Source organism: Coregonus clupeaformis, chromosome 19 (genome assembly GCF_020615455.1).
Source record: "Coregonus clupeaformis isolate EN_2021a chromosome 19, ASM2061545v1, whole genome shotgun sequence".
Taxonomy (NCBI): Eukaryota; Metazoa; Chordata; class Actinopteri; order Salmoniformes; family Salmonidae; genus Coregonus; species Coregonus clupeaformis.
In genome coordinates, this window is record NC_059210.1 from 48,085,171 (window position 1) to 48,100,900 (window position 15,730).

Here is a 15,730-nt window from a genome sequence, read left to right on the forward strand (position 1 = left end):
TGAGATATAGATAGATAGAAAGCTAGATACAATATTTTTATGATATATTCTTTTAAGTGATTACAACTGAAATTCATTTCCAAAATAAATTGGTGACGGAATTTCTGCAATTAAATTGGCTACAATGGGAAATCATAATACTCACAAACCACAGTTGGGTTCACAAGTTTGGACACAGTAGAGTACAATAGAGTTCAGTACAGTAAAGTTCAGTACAGTACACGAGTTGAGTACACTATTGTACTGAACTATACTTTACTGTACTCTACTTTGATGTACTCTACTTTGATGTCCAAACTTGTGAAACAGAGGTCTATGATTGGTCCAAATTTGTTCCGGTCTGGACCAACCAAATTTGGGCTTGTTTGGGGGCAGAGCTTATTTAAATAACAGCCAGTGTGTAGAATAATACCCAAATATGCAAAGGAGGATATTGCATATTTATACCTTTTGTGTACCTATTTAGGATACATCATCATGAAGAGAATGACATTCATATCCATAATTATGAATTTCTGTGTAATACAGATCAGGGACCCATGATGAAATTCTGTACCAAACTTTGCATCTGAAGTTCTTCCAGTAATAGTTTTGTAAAATGTTCATTGTAAATTGTTTAAAGTATTCCTTGTGCGTAGTTGTATGGTTTGTTAAAAACGTTTAAATAAAATGTTTTTTGTTTTGGTATTCATTTTAAGTGAAAAATCTGAGTCTCAGCGCAATTCTACCGTTGAATTGCCAAGGGTAAAGTACAATGTAGTCCAACACCGAGCAGCCTCAGCGTAGAACCAAAACTCTGCACTGTTTACTGTAGCATGTAGAACAGCTAGTGTTCAAACATCAGCAATTTCACACTCAAATGTGTTTATTTATTTGTTTATTTGGATCCCCATTAGCTTTTGCAGAAGCAGCAGCTACTCTTGTGGTCCACAAAAAACACAGAACGTGACAAGTAACAAAACACTGATAGACAAGGAACGTTACACAAATGTAAAATACAACGATATATACTCAGCAAAAAAAGAAACGTCCCTTTTTCAGGACCCTGTCTTCCAAATATAATTCGTAAAAATCCAAATAATGTCACAGATCGTCATTGTAAAGGGTTTAAACACTGTTTCCCATGCTTGTTCAATGAACCATAAACAATTAATGAACATGCACCTGTGGAACGGTCGTTAAGACACTAACAGCTTACAGACGGTAGGCAATTAAGGTCACAGTTAACTTAGGACACTAAAGAAGCCATTCTACTGACTCTGAAAAACACCAAAAGAAAGATGCCCAGGGTCCCTGCTCATCTGCGTGAACGTGCCTTAGGCATGCTGCTAGGAGGCATGAGGACTGCAGATGTGGCCAGGGCAATAAATTGCAATGTCCGTACTGTGAGACACCTAAGACAGCGCTACAGGGAGACAGGACGGACAGCTGATCGTCCTCACAGTGGCAGACCACGTGTAACAACACCTGCACAGGATCGGTACATCCTAACATCACACCTGCGGGACAGGTACAGGATGGCAACAACAACTGCCCGAGTTACACCAGGAACGCACAATCCCTCCATCAGTGCTCAGACTGTCCGCAATAGGCTGAGAGAGGGACTGAGGGCTTGTAGGCCTGTTGTAAGGCAGGTCCTCACCAGATTCACTGGCAACATCGTTGCCTATGTGCACAAACCCACCGATGCTGGACCAGAGAGGACTGGCAAAAAGTGCTCTTCACTGACGAGTTGCGGTTTTGTCTCACCAGGGGTGATGGTCGGATTCCTGCAAGACAGGAAGAGCCCAGATCTCAATCCCATTGAGCATGTCTGGGACCTGTTGGATCGGAGGGTGATGGCTAGGGCCATTCCTCCCAGAAATGTCTGGGAACTTGCAGGTGCCTTGGTGGAAGAGTGGGGTAACATCTCACAGCAAGAACTGGCAAGTCTGGTGCAGTCCATGAGGAGGAGATGCACTGCAGTACTTAATGCAGCTGGTGGCCACACCAGATACTGACTGTTACTTTTGATTTTGACCCCCCCTTTGTTCAGGGACACATTATTGAATTTCTGTTAGTCACATGTTTGTGGAACTTGTTCAGTTTATGTCTCAGTTGTTGAATCTTGTTATGTTCATACAAATATTTACCCATGTTAAGTTTGCTGAAAATAAACACAGTTGACAGTGAGAGGATGTTTCTTTTTTTGCTGAGTTACGAACAATGCAACAAAAATATAATACAAAAAGTACAACAAAAATTATGTGTGTGTTAGAGTGTGTCTGTGCTTGTGTGTGTGTCCCCTCACAGTCCCCGCTGTTCCATGAGTTGTTCTTTTATCTGTTTTTATAAAGGTAATTTTGCTGTTTGCTTGAGTAATAGGAGATGAAAGGGAGTTCCATGCGATCATGGCTCTTTATAAAACTGTGTGTTGCCATGAATTCATTTTGGGGACTGTGAAGAGACCCCTGGTGGCATATATTATTATTGTATAAAAATAAATACCAGGTAAGCTTACTGAGAACACATTTTCATTAACAGCAACGACCTTGGGTATAGTTACAGGGAAGAGGAGACGAATTAGCCAATTGGAAGCTGGGGATGATCCCTACTCTTACAATAATTGCCATGGGATCTTTAGTGACCACAGAGAGTCAGGACACCTGTTTAACGTCCCACCCGAAAGACAGCACCCTACACAGGGCAATGTCCCCAATCACTGGCCTGGGGATATATATTTTTTAGACCAGAGGAAAGAGTGCCTACTGGCCCTCCAACACTCTCTCATCCAGGTATCGACCAGGACCAACCCTGCTTAGCTTCAGAGGCAAGCCAGCAGTGGGATGCAGGGTGGTATACAAATCCAGTTGAGGTTTAGGTCTTAGAGAATATTTTGAACCAAATACAATGCTTTTAGTTTTAGATGTATTTAAGACCAGTTTATTATTAATCACCCATTCTGAGACATCTCAATTTTGAGTTGGAGTTTCACATGTAAAACAAATTGTCATTCCATGAGTAAATACTTTCTTCAGTGGTGAGTGGGACCCTGTTCAAACAGTGAGTTTATTCCTGGATAAGCCAAGATTTGTAGAATATATACAGTATAGAGTTCAGCTCTCCACTGCAACCGTATTAATATAGCCAATAATATTTCTACAAACTACCCATACACACTTTGCCAATACATCCATACCAAAATGCATTGTAGCCCAAACACTATGATAACATTTAGTAGATGCTCTCATCCAGAGTGACCTTCACTTAGCACCTTAGTACACAATCAAATGTTACATAACAGATAGTACACAACAGCAAATAATACATCCCATAAGCCAAATGATCCAGTCTCCCTCCCTCCCTCCCTGGATGAGAACCATGTCTCTGTTGACCTTAGAAGTTCTTTGTTTGTTTGGATTGACAGAGGGATGCTGGGATTGCAGTCAAAAATATCCTGTCGGTGTCCCCGGTGCCACGCTGTGTGACACAACACAGCAAATGACTCCTGATCACAGGGACAGCAGGGGACCCAGCTGTCTGGCAGGCAGCAGCCAAACGCCCTGTCAGGCGAGAGGGGTACAATACAGGGCCATGATAATGGCCTTTTCCTACACACAACATGAACAACAAGAGAGAACAGAAGAAAACATACAGAGAGTGGTAGAGAGGGATGGAGAGATGAGGTAATGGTGTGTGTAGGCGTCACGTTAAACAATTTGAACATTTATTTGGTTGTCAATGAGAGATACCAAGTCATATCCACTGCCGCCCCCAGCCAGGATGAGGGGAATGGAATATCCAACCTCCTCAGGCTTCCTTGTTTCCGTGGCGATGGTGGGTTAATGGGTCGCCAGGAGACAGCACTGCAGTGACATGAAACACTGCAATGTACTCACTCAACACTGTGCTGTCATTTCATTCTAAAAGACTGCATTCAGATGAATAAGTAAAAGCAGCTCTGCTGCTACTCCTTGGATTTGCCTCACGTGTAGGACTGTAGAGGTCACGAAATTGTCAGCTGGTGATTGTCAAGCAAATAACTGTCGGTCTCACGGTAATTGACCGTTAATTAACATTTAGCATCTCCTGGCTTCCGCACAAATCCTACAAGCCACTGATGCAGACCTTTGGAACATCTACATTTCAAAAAGTCTAATAAGTCCATGTAATATAGCCTACACCTTCACAACAAATCCATTATTTATTTTAGACAGGTCTAAAGAAGCATGATGAAGAAAATGTAGTCCATTTCAGAAGAACAGAATAGCATACTATGAGTTGTCCTTATGTTAGGTCCTGATCTATCTGTGGCCTACACTAGTTCATTTAGCAGACAAGATTTTCTTAAAATTCCATGGCATTATTTTATAGTATGAAGAATACAATTGAACAAAGCTGAATAAAATAAAAGGATATTTTCTCCAAACGTGTGCGCACATGCGGCTATTCTGTGTTGAGCGGTTAACAACGAAATAGGTATTCCTATATGCTTAATTTAGGTGCAGTAAACTCTAATGAACTTATCCTCTGCAGCAGAGGTAACTCTGGGTCTTCCTTTCCTGTGGCGGTCCTCATGAGAGCCAGTTTCATCACAGCGCTTGATGGTTTTTGCGACTGCATTTGAGGAAACTTCTAAAGTTCTTGAAATTTTCCGGATTGACTGTCCTTCATGTCCTAAAGTAATGATGGACTGTCGTTTCTCTTTGCTTATTTGAGCTGTTCTTGCCATAATATGGACTTGGTCTTTTACCAAATAGGGCTATCTTCTGTATACCACCCCTACCTTGTCACAACACAACTGATTGGCTCAAACGCATTAAGAAGTAAAGAAATTCCACAAATTAACAAGGCACACCTGTTAATTGAAATGAATTACAGGTGATTACCTCATGAAGCTGGTTGAGGGAATGCCAAGAGTGTGCAAAGCTGTCAAAGGCAAAGGGTGGCTACTTTGAAGAATCTCAAATATAAAATATATTTTGATTTGTTGAACACTTTTTTGGTTACTACATGACTTCCATATGTGTATTTCATAGTTTGATGTCTTCACTATTATTCTACAATGCAGAATATAGTAATAATAAAGAAAAACCCTGGAGTGAGTAGGAGTGTCCAAACATTTGACTGGTACTGTACACTAAACAATGTGTAAAATTTGTTTTGATTTAGAATGGACCATTATCCTGCACCTGTATCGAAACAGGGACAGCGGGGAAAAAAAGTACATGTCATCTATGCACTTAAATAGCGAATGGAGGACACTTTTCCCGTGGTTTATTTTCATGCCAGCCAGGTAGGCTATAGACCTGTTGTAAATATAAGCAATGTGCTTAATATTAGGAAAGTTGAGAAATAGATATAGTAGGCCTAGCCTATAGAAAGCTGATGGGATCCTCCTCTTTTTAGTAGAGGTCATCACTCTGTTTTCTCATGCAATTGCATAGCTTATAGAAATGTTGTGCAACATGAGCTCATGGGCTCTCATGAAGTGTTTGATTAGATTTTCGAAAACATTTGCATTGATGTCAGAGTGATTAGAGGGACAATAGAGCGCAGAGTACCAGGCAGTTAGCAAGTTTGGTAGGCTACTAATGACAAGCATCAGAGCTTGGAGAAGCCTAATTACCGTGAATAAACGGTCATGTGGAATTTGACTGCCTTCATGAATTGTGACCGCCGGTGTGGCGGTAATACGGTCACCGCAACAGCCCTAATTGTGTGTGTGTGTGTGTGTGTGTGTGTGTGTGAGTGCCAGTGTGTGCAGTGAATTAGTGCCAAACAGACAAGAATAGAGTCAGACGTAGGTCACAGACTAAGTCCTACATCTCATATTACAGTTTGGAAGTTGAATTTGTGAGACGCCATTACGATGAAGAGTAGAAGTGACTGCATCAATATGATCAACTCCAAGGGGAAGAGCATACAGCATATTCTAGGCCAGACCCATGGTGAATAGCCATTATTCAAATATTTCACCAGGGCTACAAACTTTGGCCCACCGAAGTTATCGGTACAATGTCTTTGAACCTCAAAGTATGTCAGAAAATATTCTAAGCTATCAATTAATAAAACCCACTCAACCAGCCTAGGGTTTGATCTTGGCTCCAGGGAAGTAAATATGATCAATAGAAGACAATGATCAGAGAACTAAGCCTTTCATGGAATAGCATAGTACTTTAGATCGATTAGCAATCAATTTCTAATGAGTTCTCTGGACATTTTTTTTTTAAACCTCTCCACGTTGCTTTCCTCTCCTGTTTCTGCTCCGATCCATTTTTTCATCTCCAGATCTCTCAGCTCGATGAAACATGAAGCAGCATGATTAATAGATCACACAGCAGAGCTCAGGTTGGATGGAAGGAGATGCTACATCTCAGGTAGAGACAAACAGAATCACATCAACCATTTATTGATCCCATCGAAATGAATCAAAAATGATACAGAATGAATAGCAAACATTTGGTCTGATGCATCCCACTGCATGTAGTATTTTATTCAGGAGTTCAATGATTTTTATTTTTTAAATCTTATGAGTAATAGGCCGGAGGGGATGGCTGCCGTTGTTTGTACCTTATTTTGTACATAATGTTGCTGCTACCGTCTCTTATGACCAAAAAGAGCTTCTGGTCATCAGGACAGCGATTATTCACCTCGAACTGGACGAGGATTTTTTCTATAATGAGTCCGACGTGAACGATATACTGCTTTCTCGAAAGCAGGCCCAAATCCCCGTCATTTGTGTGAAGAAAAGACGGAGAAAAAGGGGGTGGAGGTCGGGCTGTGTCACACCCTGGCTCTGGGACTCTATATGTTGAGCCAGGGTGTGTTCTTTCTGTTGTGTTTATTTCTATGTTGGCCAGAGTGACTCCCAATCAGAGGCAACGAGTGTCAGCTGTCGTTGGTTGTCTCTGATTGGGAGCCATATTTAAACTGTCTGTTTTCCCTTTGTGTTTGTGGGTTCTTGTTCCGTGTTGGTCATTGTTACCGTGGACTTCACGAGTCGTTTCTTGTTTTGTTTATTGTTATCTATTATCACTAAAGATAATAAAGTTAAACATGTTCGTTCATCACGCTGCGCCTTGGTCTATTCCCTACGACGATCGTGACAGAAGAACCCACCAAGTAAGGACCAAGCAGCGTGTCCCGGGGCAGAACTTGGACTGGACATGGGAGGAAGCGCCGGGAAAGGCCCTGGCGAAAGAGGAGCAGCGGCGTCAGCAGTGTCAACGTCGGACAGGCGAGAGGCAACCCCAGAACATTTTTAGGGGGGGGCACACGGCATGGACGACGGGGCTGACGGAGGCAGAAAAGGGGCGGATTCAGAAGGCCACCAGGTTACGGGGGCCACTGGTCAAAGCAGGGAAGGAAGGTGTAGAGGCACGGCGAGAGGTACTGGGGTGTGTTACCAGTCCGGTCCGGCCCGTTCCAGATCCCGAGGTAGAGCCAGTGGTGTGTGTCCCCAGTACGGTCCGGCCTGTTCCGGCCCCTCGCACCAAGTGTACGGTGCGCGTCGCCAGCCCGGTCCGGCCTGTTCCTGCTCCTCGCACCAAGCCTACGGTATGCGTCGCCAGCCCGGTCCTGCCTGTCCCTGCTCCACGCACCAAGCCTACGGGGTGCGTCGTCAGCCCAGTCCGGCCTGTTCCTGCTCCACGCACCAAGCCTACGGTGTGCGTCGCCAGCCCAGTCCGGCCTGTCCCTGCTCCACGCACCAAGCCTACGGGGTGCGTCGTCAGCCCAGTCCGGCCTGTTCCTGCTCCACGCACCAAGCCTACGGTGTGCGTCGCCAGCCCAGTCCGGCCTGTCCCTGCTCCATGCACCAAGCATATGGTGTGCGTCGCCAGCCCGGCCCGGCCTGTTCCTGCCACTCGCACCAAGTCTACTGTGCGCGTCGCCAGCCCGGCCCGGCCTGTTCCTGCCACTCGCACCAAGTATACGGTGCGCGTCGCCAGCCCGGCCCGGCCTGTTCCTGCCACTCGCACCAAGTCTACGGTGCGCGTCGCCAGCCCGGCCCGTTCCTGCCACTCGCACCAAGTCTACGGTGCGCGTCGCCAGCCCGGCCCGGCCTGTTCCTGCCACTCGCACCAAGTATACGGTGCGCGTCGCCAGCCCGGCCCGGCCTGTTCCTGCCACTCGCACCAAGTCTACGGTGCGCGTCGCCAGCCCGGCCCGGCCTGTTCCTGCCACTCGCACTAAGCCAGGGGGTGCGAGATGTCAGCCTGGTAAGGCCCGTTCCTCCTCCACGCACCAAGCCAGGGGTGCGAGTCGTCAGCCTGGTAAGGCCCGTCCCTCCTCCACGCACCAGGCCAGGGGTGCGAGTCGTCAGCCTGGTAAGGCCCGTTCCTCCTCCACGCACCAAGCCAGGGGTGCGAGTCGTCAGCCTGGTAAGGCCGTTCCTCCTCCACGCACCAGGCCAGGGGTGCGCGTCGTCAGCCTGATAAGGCCCGTTCCTCCTCCACGCACTCAAGCCAGGGGTGCGCGTCGTCAGTCCAGCACAACCCGTGCCTGGGTCACCGGTGCCTGGTAAGGTACCGGTCAACTGCTCCACTACGGAGCTGAAGCTAACCGCTCCTGCTAAGTCCAGTTCAGCTCCAGCCAGCGGGGCCAGACTGGACCAGGGGCGCTATGGGGGGTTTATTGGAGGGTGGTGGGCAAGGCCGAGCCAGAACCGCCGCCGAGGAGGTATGCCCACCCAGCCCTCCCCTGTTTTGTTCAAGTTGAGGCGCGGTCGCAGTCCGCGCCTTTAGGGGGGGGTACTGTCACACCCTGGCTCTGGGACTCTATATGTTGAGCCAGGGTGTGTTCTTTCTGTTGTGTTTATTTCTATGTTGGCCAGAGTGACTCCCAATCAGAGGCAACGAGTGTCAGCTGTCGTTGGTTGTCTCTGATTGGGAGCCATATTTAAACTGTCTGTTTTCCCTTTGTGTTTGTGGGTTCTTGTTCCGTGTTGGTCATTGTTACCGTGGACTTCACGAGTCGTTTCTTGTTTTGTTTATTGTTATCTATTATCACTAAAGATAATAAAGTTAAACATGTTCGTTCATCACGCTGCGCCTTGGTCTATTCCCTACGACGATCGTGACAGGCTGCCTTCTGAGAATTCGTAGGCGAGTGAGTAAACCTCCACTACCATCCATACTATTGGCCAACGTGCAATCATTGGAAAATAAAATGGATGATCTACGATTAAGACTATCCTACCAACGGGACATTAAAAACGGTAATATCTTGTGTTTCACCGAGTCGTGGCTGAACGACGACACGGATAATATAGAGCTGGCTGGGTTTTCCATGCATCGGCAGGACAGAGCAGCTACGTCTGGTAAGACTACAGCTGATGCGCGATGTCTAATATTAAAGAAGTCTCGAGGTATTGCTCGTTTGAGGTAGAGTACCTCATGATAAGCTGTAGACCACACTATCTACCAAGAGAGTTCTCATCTAGATTATTCGTTGCCGTCTATTTACAACCAAAAACCGATGCTGGCACTAAGACCGCACTCAACAAGCTGTATAAGGCCATAAGCAAACAAGAAAATGCTCATCCAGAAGTGGCACTCCTAGTGGCCGGGGACTTTAAAGCAGGCAAAATTACATCAGTTTTACCTCATTTCTACTAGCATGTCACATGTGCAACCAGAGGGGGAAAGAAACTCTAGACCACCTTTACTCAAAACACAGAGAAGCATACAAAGCTCTCCCTCACCCACCATTTCGCAAATCTGAACATAATTATATCCTCCTGATTCCTGCTTACAAGCAAAAACTAAAGCAGGAAGTACCAGTGACTCGCTCAATATGGAAGTGGTCAGATGACGCGGATGCTACGCTACAGGACTGTTTTGCTAGCACAGACTGGTTATACAGCTGCAACATCGAGAGCATCCTGACCGGTTGCATTACCACCTGTTGTGGCAACTGCTCGGCATCTGACCGTAAGGCGCTACAGAGGGTAGTGCGTATGGCCCAGTACATCACTGGTGCCAAGCTTCCTGCCATCCAGGACATATATACTAGGCGGTGTCAGAGGAAGGCCCAAAATGGTCAAAGACTCCAGTCACCCAAGTCAGACTGTTCTCTCTGCTACCGCACGGCAAGCGGTACCGGATCACCAAATCTAGGAGCAAAAGGGTCCTTAACAGCTTCTACCCCCAAGCCATAAGACTGCTGAACAATTAATCAAATAGCCACCCGGACTATTTACATTGACACCCCCCTCCCTCCCTTTACTTTTACACTGCTGCTATTCACTGTTTATTATCTATGCATAGTCACTTTACCCCTACCTACATGTAAAAATTACCTCGATAACCTGTACCCCCGCACATTGATTCGGTACCGGTACCCCCTGTATATAGCCTCGTTATTATTATTTTGTGTTACTTTATTTATTTTAAAAATTAAAATATTTACAAAATAAAATTAAGTTTAACTATTTCTTGAACTGCATTGTTGGTTAAGGGATTGTAAGTAAGCATTTCACGGTAAGGTCTACACCTGTTGTATTCGCCGCATGTGACAAATAAAATGTGTTTTGATTTGATTGCCGATAGAGGATTTGTCTGCGCAGTGCAGAAAAAAATTCCCAGATCTGCTGCAACGACTGAATTCTGTCTGTAGTACTCTGGTCCAGCGCAGGTCTTTAACAGGCATACAGGTTCAAATCACAGAACTGGTATTTGGTTTAGAGTGTGGTGCTGGGGAAACGTGACTCCTGTCATGTGGCTTTGTTTAACAACTCTAGGAACTGGAACCACCTCTCTCAAACACAAGGCAGGCCTAATCCAAGGGACATAATAGGACTATGATTGGAAGCCTATCAGATGACGTAAAAACACACACACAGGCATACACACACACACATGCATGCACGGTATGCACATACTGTACAGAAAGACATACAGTCACAGACATTTGCCTGACACGCAGACTGGGACACACTAGAGATGTGCACAGTTATTAGAATATTCGAACTGACATTAGTTTTCAAATACTTGTGTGAGCATACATTTTTGGAACCCCCCAAAAAACTGCCTATTTTAACACTAAAATGTATTTTTCTAATTTCAATTACAATATCCATGTGACATACCATGACAATAAAAATTATTAATTATTCAATGTAGTCTTTACCATAAAAAGACCCGTAGCCGACCGATAGCCTTCACCTGTGTAGCTTGTTGTTTATGTTGGCCAATCAAAGCAGCAAAGAGGTTCTTCAAAGTTAGTGAAATGAGAACAAGTAGGCTACAAAGAGAAACCAACAGGTAGGCTGTTGTTTCATCTGAATGGGGTTGGGGAGAAAGCGCAGCATGTAGCCTCAATTATCCTGGTTAGCTTTAGCTGGCAAGCTTAGCTCGCTAGATAGCTAGCTTCTCTTGGCTACTCCAGTCAAGAGAGGCACTGTTATATGGGATGATAAATAACACTGTGGCTGCCACGTTTTTCGAATTTCCGGATACCCGACAAAAATTCATGATACTATTCGAATAGTGAAATTATTTCAAACCTCTATACCTCTCTCACTCTAACACACACACACACACACACACACACACACACACACCAAGGGCTAGCCACTAACCACCCTTCCCCTGACAACAGGAAATCCCAGGAGCAAAATATCAACCAAAACAATACACAACATGGTTCTGCTCCTTGACTGAGTGTCACCAGGTGAGAAATTACTGTGCCATCCGACGGTGCTTATGTATGAAAACATCGGACCACCTGTCTCCTGTGGTGTGAGGTACTACTGGAACTGTAATGGAACACATTAATCTTGATTAAGGAGATATCGGAGCATGTTCCTGTCAGCTTACTCACATTGCCATTGCTGATGATATATCTTCGGCTCGCTGCTTTACAGTAGTAAATACAATAAGAAGTGAGGATAGCAAATATAGGGGATAGTCATACAGTACTAAATAGTATCTACCGTCTTATAGAGAGAAGTGATAGCTGGTGTTAGTGTGTTTGTCAGGTTGAGAGTGCAGTATCAGGCCATGAGGCATCAGCAAGACAATAAGGTTTGACAGATGTGGTATGCTAACAATATCCCCTGATCATACATTCATATTGACAAGCGAGACATGGGGAACACCATTATTCCATACTGCTCACAGATTACTAATAAAAGCTATATTGGCCATTCTGTCACTTCACATACAGTAATTCAACCAGTTATATTGTGATTGATATGGTTCATTATAACAACAATACTTTACTATCCAAGCCGACAGAACACAGACAGGGTGCCAGAGAACACAGTCACAGGGGGAGGGAGATTACAAACAGACAGACAGACAGACAGGGGGTCCATTTTGGAAAGATAGATTTAGAATATATGCAGGTTTAATTTGCTTGGTGTGTGTGTGCGTCTGTGTGGAGTTAGGACTGGGTGACCTTGATCAGTCAGACCAAAGCCGGTTGGTGACTTAGTGGAGGCCTAAAGTTTGACGGCCCTCTCTAAATTCACTACAATCTCAGGCACTAACGTTAATAACGTTAACATGTTTAATGCCTGTGTCATAAAGTGGCTTTAGAAAGTATTCATACCCCTTGACTTACTCCACATTTTATTGGTTTACAGCTTGAATTCAAAATGGATTAAATTATTTGTTTTTTCTCACCGATCTACACATAATACCCCATAATGAAAAAAGTTAACATAAAATTTAGAAATGTTTACAAATTTATAGAAAATATAATACAGAAATATCTAATTTACTTAAGTATTCACACCTGAGTCAATACTTTGTAGAAGCACCTTTGGCAGCGATTACAGCTGAGAGTCTTTATGGGTAAGTCTAAGAGCTTTCCACACCTGGATTGTGCAACACTTGCCCATTATTCTTTTCAAAATTCTTCAAGCTCTGTCAAATCGATTGTTGACCATTGCTAGACAAACATTTTCAGGTCTTGCCATAGAGTTTCAAGTAGATTTAAGTCAAAACTGTAACTCGGCCACTCAGGAACATTCACCGTCTTCTTGGTAAGCAATTCCAGTGTAGATTTGTCTTTGTCTTTTAGGTTATTGTCCTGCTGAATGCTGAATTACATCTCCCAGCGTCTGTTGGAAAGCAGACTGAACCAGGTTTTCCTATAGGATACTGCTTGTGCTTAGCTCCATTCAGTTGTTTTTTTTTTTTATCCTGAAAAACTCCCCAGTCCTTAACAATTACAAGCATACCCATAACATGATGCAGCCACCACTATGCTTGAAAATATGAAGAGTGGTACTCAGTAATGTGTTGTATTAGATTTGCCCCAAACATAACACTTTGTATTCAGGACAAAACGTTAATTGCTTTGCCACGATTTTTGCAGTATTACTTCAGTGCTTTATTGCAAACAGGATGCATGTTTTGGAATATTTTTTATTCTACACAAGCTTCCTTCTTTACACTCTGTCAATTAGGTTAGTAACTACAATGTTGTTGATCCATCCTCAGTTATCTCCTATCAAAGCCATTAAACTCTGTAACTGTTTTAAAGTCACCATTGGCCTCATGGTGAAATGCCTGAGCGGTTTCCTGCTTCTCCGGCAACTGGGTTAGGAAGGACGCCTGTATCTTTGTAGTGACTGGGTGTATTGATACACCATCCAAAGTGTAATTAATAACTTCACCATGCTCAAATAAATATTCTACTTTTTTTATTTGTACCCATCTACCAATAGGTGCCCTTCTTTGCGAGGCATTGGAAAACCTCCCTGGTCTGTGGTTGAATCTGTGTTTGAAATTCACTGCTCAACTGAGGGACCTTACAGATAGTTGTATGTGTGAGGTACAGAGATGAGTTAGTCAATCAAAAAATCATGTTAAAAACTATTATTGCACACAGAGTGAGTCTATGCAATTTATTATGTGACTTGTTAAGCAAATTTGTACTCCTGAATTATTTAGGCTTGCCATAACAAAGGGGTTGAATACTTACTGACTCAAGACATTTAAGCTTGTTATTTTTAATGATAAATTGAGGCAGAAGAGGCTAGACTACCATTAATCTACTCAGGCCCCTAGCTGCCATGGCGGGGGAGGGGCACAGATTGACTTGTCAACGCTGCCCTGTCAACAACCTCTGGTCATAACTGGACCACGTCCTCTCCCTCTACTTCGCCTCTAATAACACTTCACATAGCCTAGGCTACTTACTCACAAACATATTGAAGGCAATAACCCTACACAACGTTGCCAAACGTTTTCCGAAATTAACACACATGCAGTGCCATGTCCTGGGAAACAGCCTACACACCTCAATAAAATAACCTGGGTTTGCAAAAGCAAAACTATGGAATTACAGTATCTAAACTAAATCGACATCGCAGCCTATGATGGTGCACATACTTTTTCCCCAACTCTGTTTGAAGGTAGCGGTGGTTACATTGTAAGGTTGTGATAACAACGGTATTGTGGACACAAAAGTAACGAATAGGCTACATCGTAATTGTTACACTTGTTGCGAAACCAAGCATGTTATTTTTTCTCTTCCAGAGCAGTCACAGCGGCACTGTTTGAAGCGCCGACAGAAGAGAAAGCTTGAACACTGAATGCTACGTAGTTTTGAAACTTACCAACCAAGCTGGAGCCTGTCCCCGAACCAAGCAAGAGGTACCAGATCCACATCATATGGTCTTGTTTCAGCCTGCTTTTATCCACCCCGCCGTGGCCAACAATCGGGGCAATGTAAAACTTATCCGGTTCGCTTCTATCTTCACTTTTCGGGTTGTTTTATCCTTTTTTTTCTCTTCGGGCCAAAGTTCGAAAATCGCTTGCGTGAAGAGGTGGATTATCGCTGGGACAAACGTCGGGAATAAAGGCTAGGGAGGGGGATGGCAGGGGAGTTGGAGTGAGTGGGGATCGGTTTAGGGCTGTGGGAGAGAGGCGGAGACTTGTGGCTGCTACAGAAGACTAGAGGTCGGTTGGGAGTAGGGCCATGTGCATCGAAGGCAGCCACTCACATTAATTTATCACAGAACGTGTGATATAGCCAGGCCAATGTTTATTTGAAAAGTTTCGCACATCCTATTCTATTCAGCCATTAGTTATTCCTCCTTTATAAGTACTTTATTGGCTTGTGAGAGGAAATCTCAGTTGACTTTACATACCTGGGAAAATACATGTTGGAGGAGTGTACTCAGTGAGCAGTTTGAATAGGCTACAGGTCCTTGTTTGCTCTCAACCAAAAAAATCGAATTCATTAGCTAGAGTGAATTTGCGAACGCAAGAGATATACTAACTGTATAAATGTCGTTCAAGTTCTTGCAAGCTAACCAAATGACACCTGCATCTCTAGCTGTGTATAGCCACCGAAAAACGATATGAGGGGAAAAAGTCAGTCACTCCTCCAATGGCATGACATGACATCCTCCTAGCAGCTATCTAGCTAACTTTAGGCTCCGTGTTTTTAGCTTGCTACATAAATAGATAGGCTAGCCTATTAGCCATGTTATGACTGACTTGTGATCATTGCCCTTGCTAGTTTGATTGTATTAACATTCCCAGCCTTAGTTACATTGGTCTGTTTTTGTCCAGAATATTTTGTAATTGAAACTGAAACAGTGTATCCCGAATGGAGGCAGCAAACAATGTACCTGGCCAGCTGAGATTTACAACCTGATAGTAATATGTTTTTGGACTAACAAGAAATGTATTGGTGATGTATATTAATCATGCATTGAACTGCATCATCTATTCTGCCACAGTGCAGAATGAAGTACACAATTAGTGTACCTAACTGAACGTTGAGT

General features: G+C 44.1%; 1 protein-coding gene across 2 annotated transcripts in view; it reads right to left on the reverse strand.

Annotated features, from left to right (window-relative positions):
- Positions 1-15,317, reverse strand: part of LOC121532198 (low-density lipoprotein receptor class A domain-containing protein 3-like) — a 133,953-nt gene extending 118,636 nt beyond the window's left edge. For both annotated transcript variants that reach the window (XM_041837981.2, XM_041837979.2), the window contains exon 1: positions 14,555-15,317. In XM_041837981.2, the coding sequence (XP_041693915.1) occupies positions 14,555-14,609 (55 nt within the window). In that variant the 5' untranslated portion in view covers positions 14,610-15,317. The remainder of the gene's footprint in view (positions 1-14,554) is intronic.
- Positions 15,318-15,730: the final 413 nt, after the last annotated feature.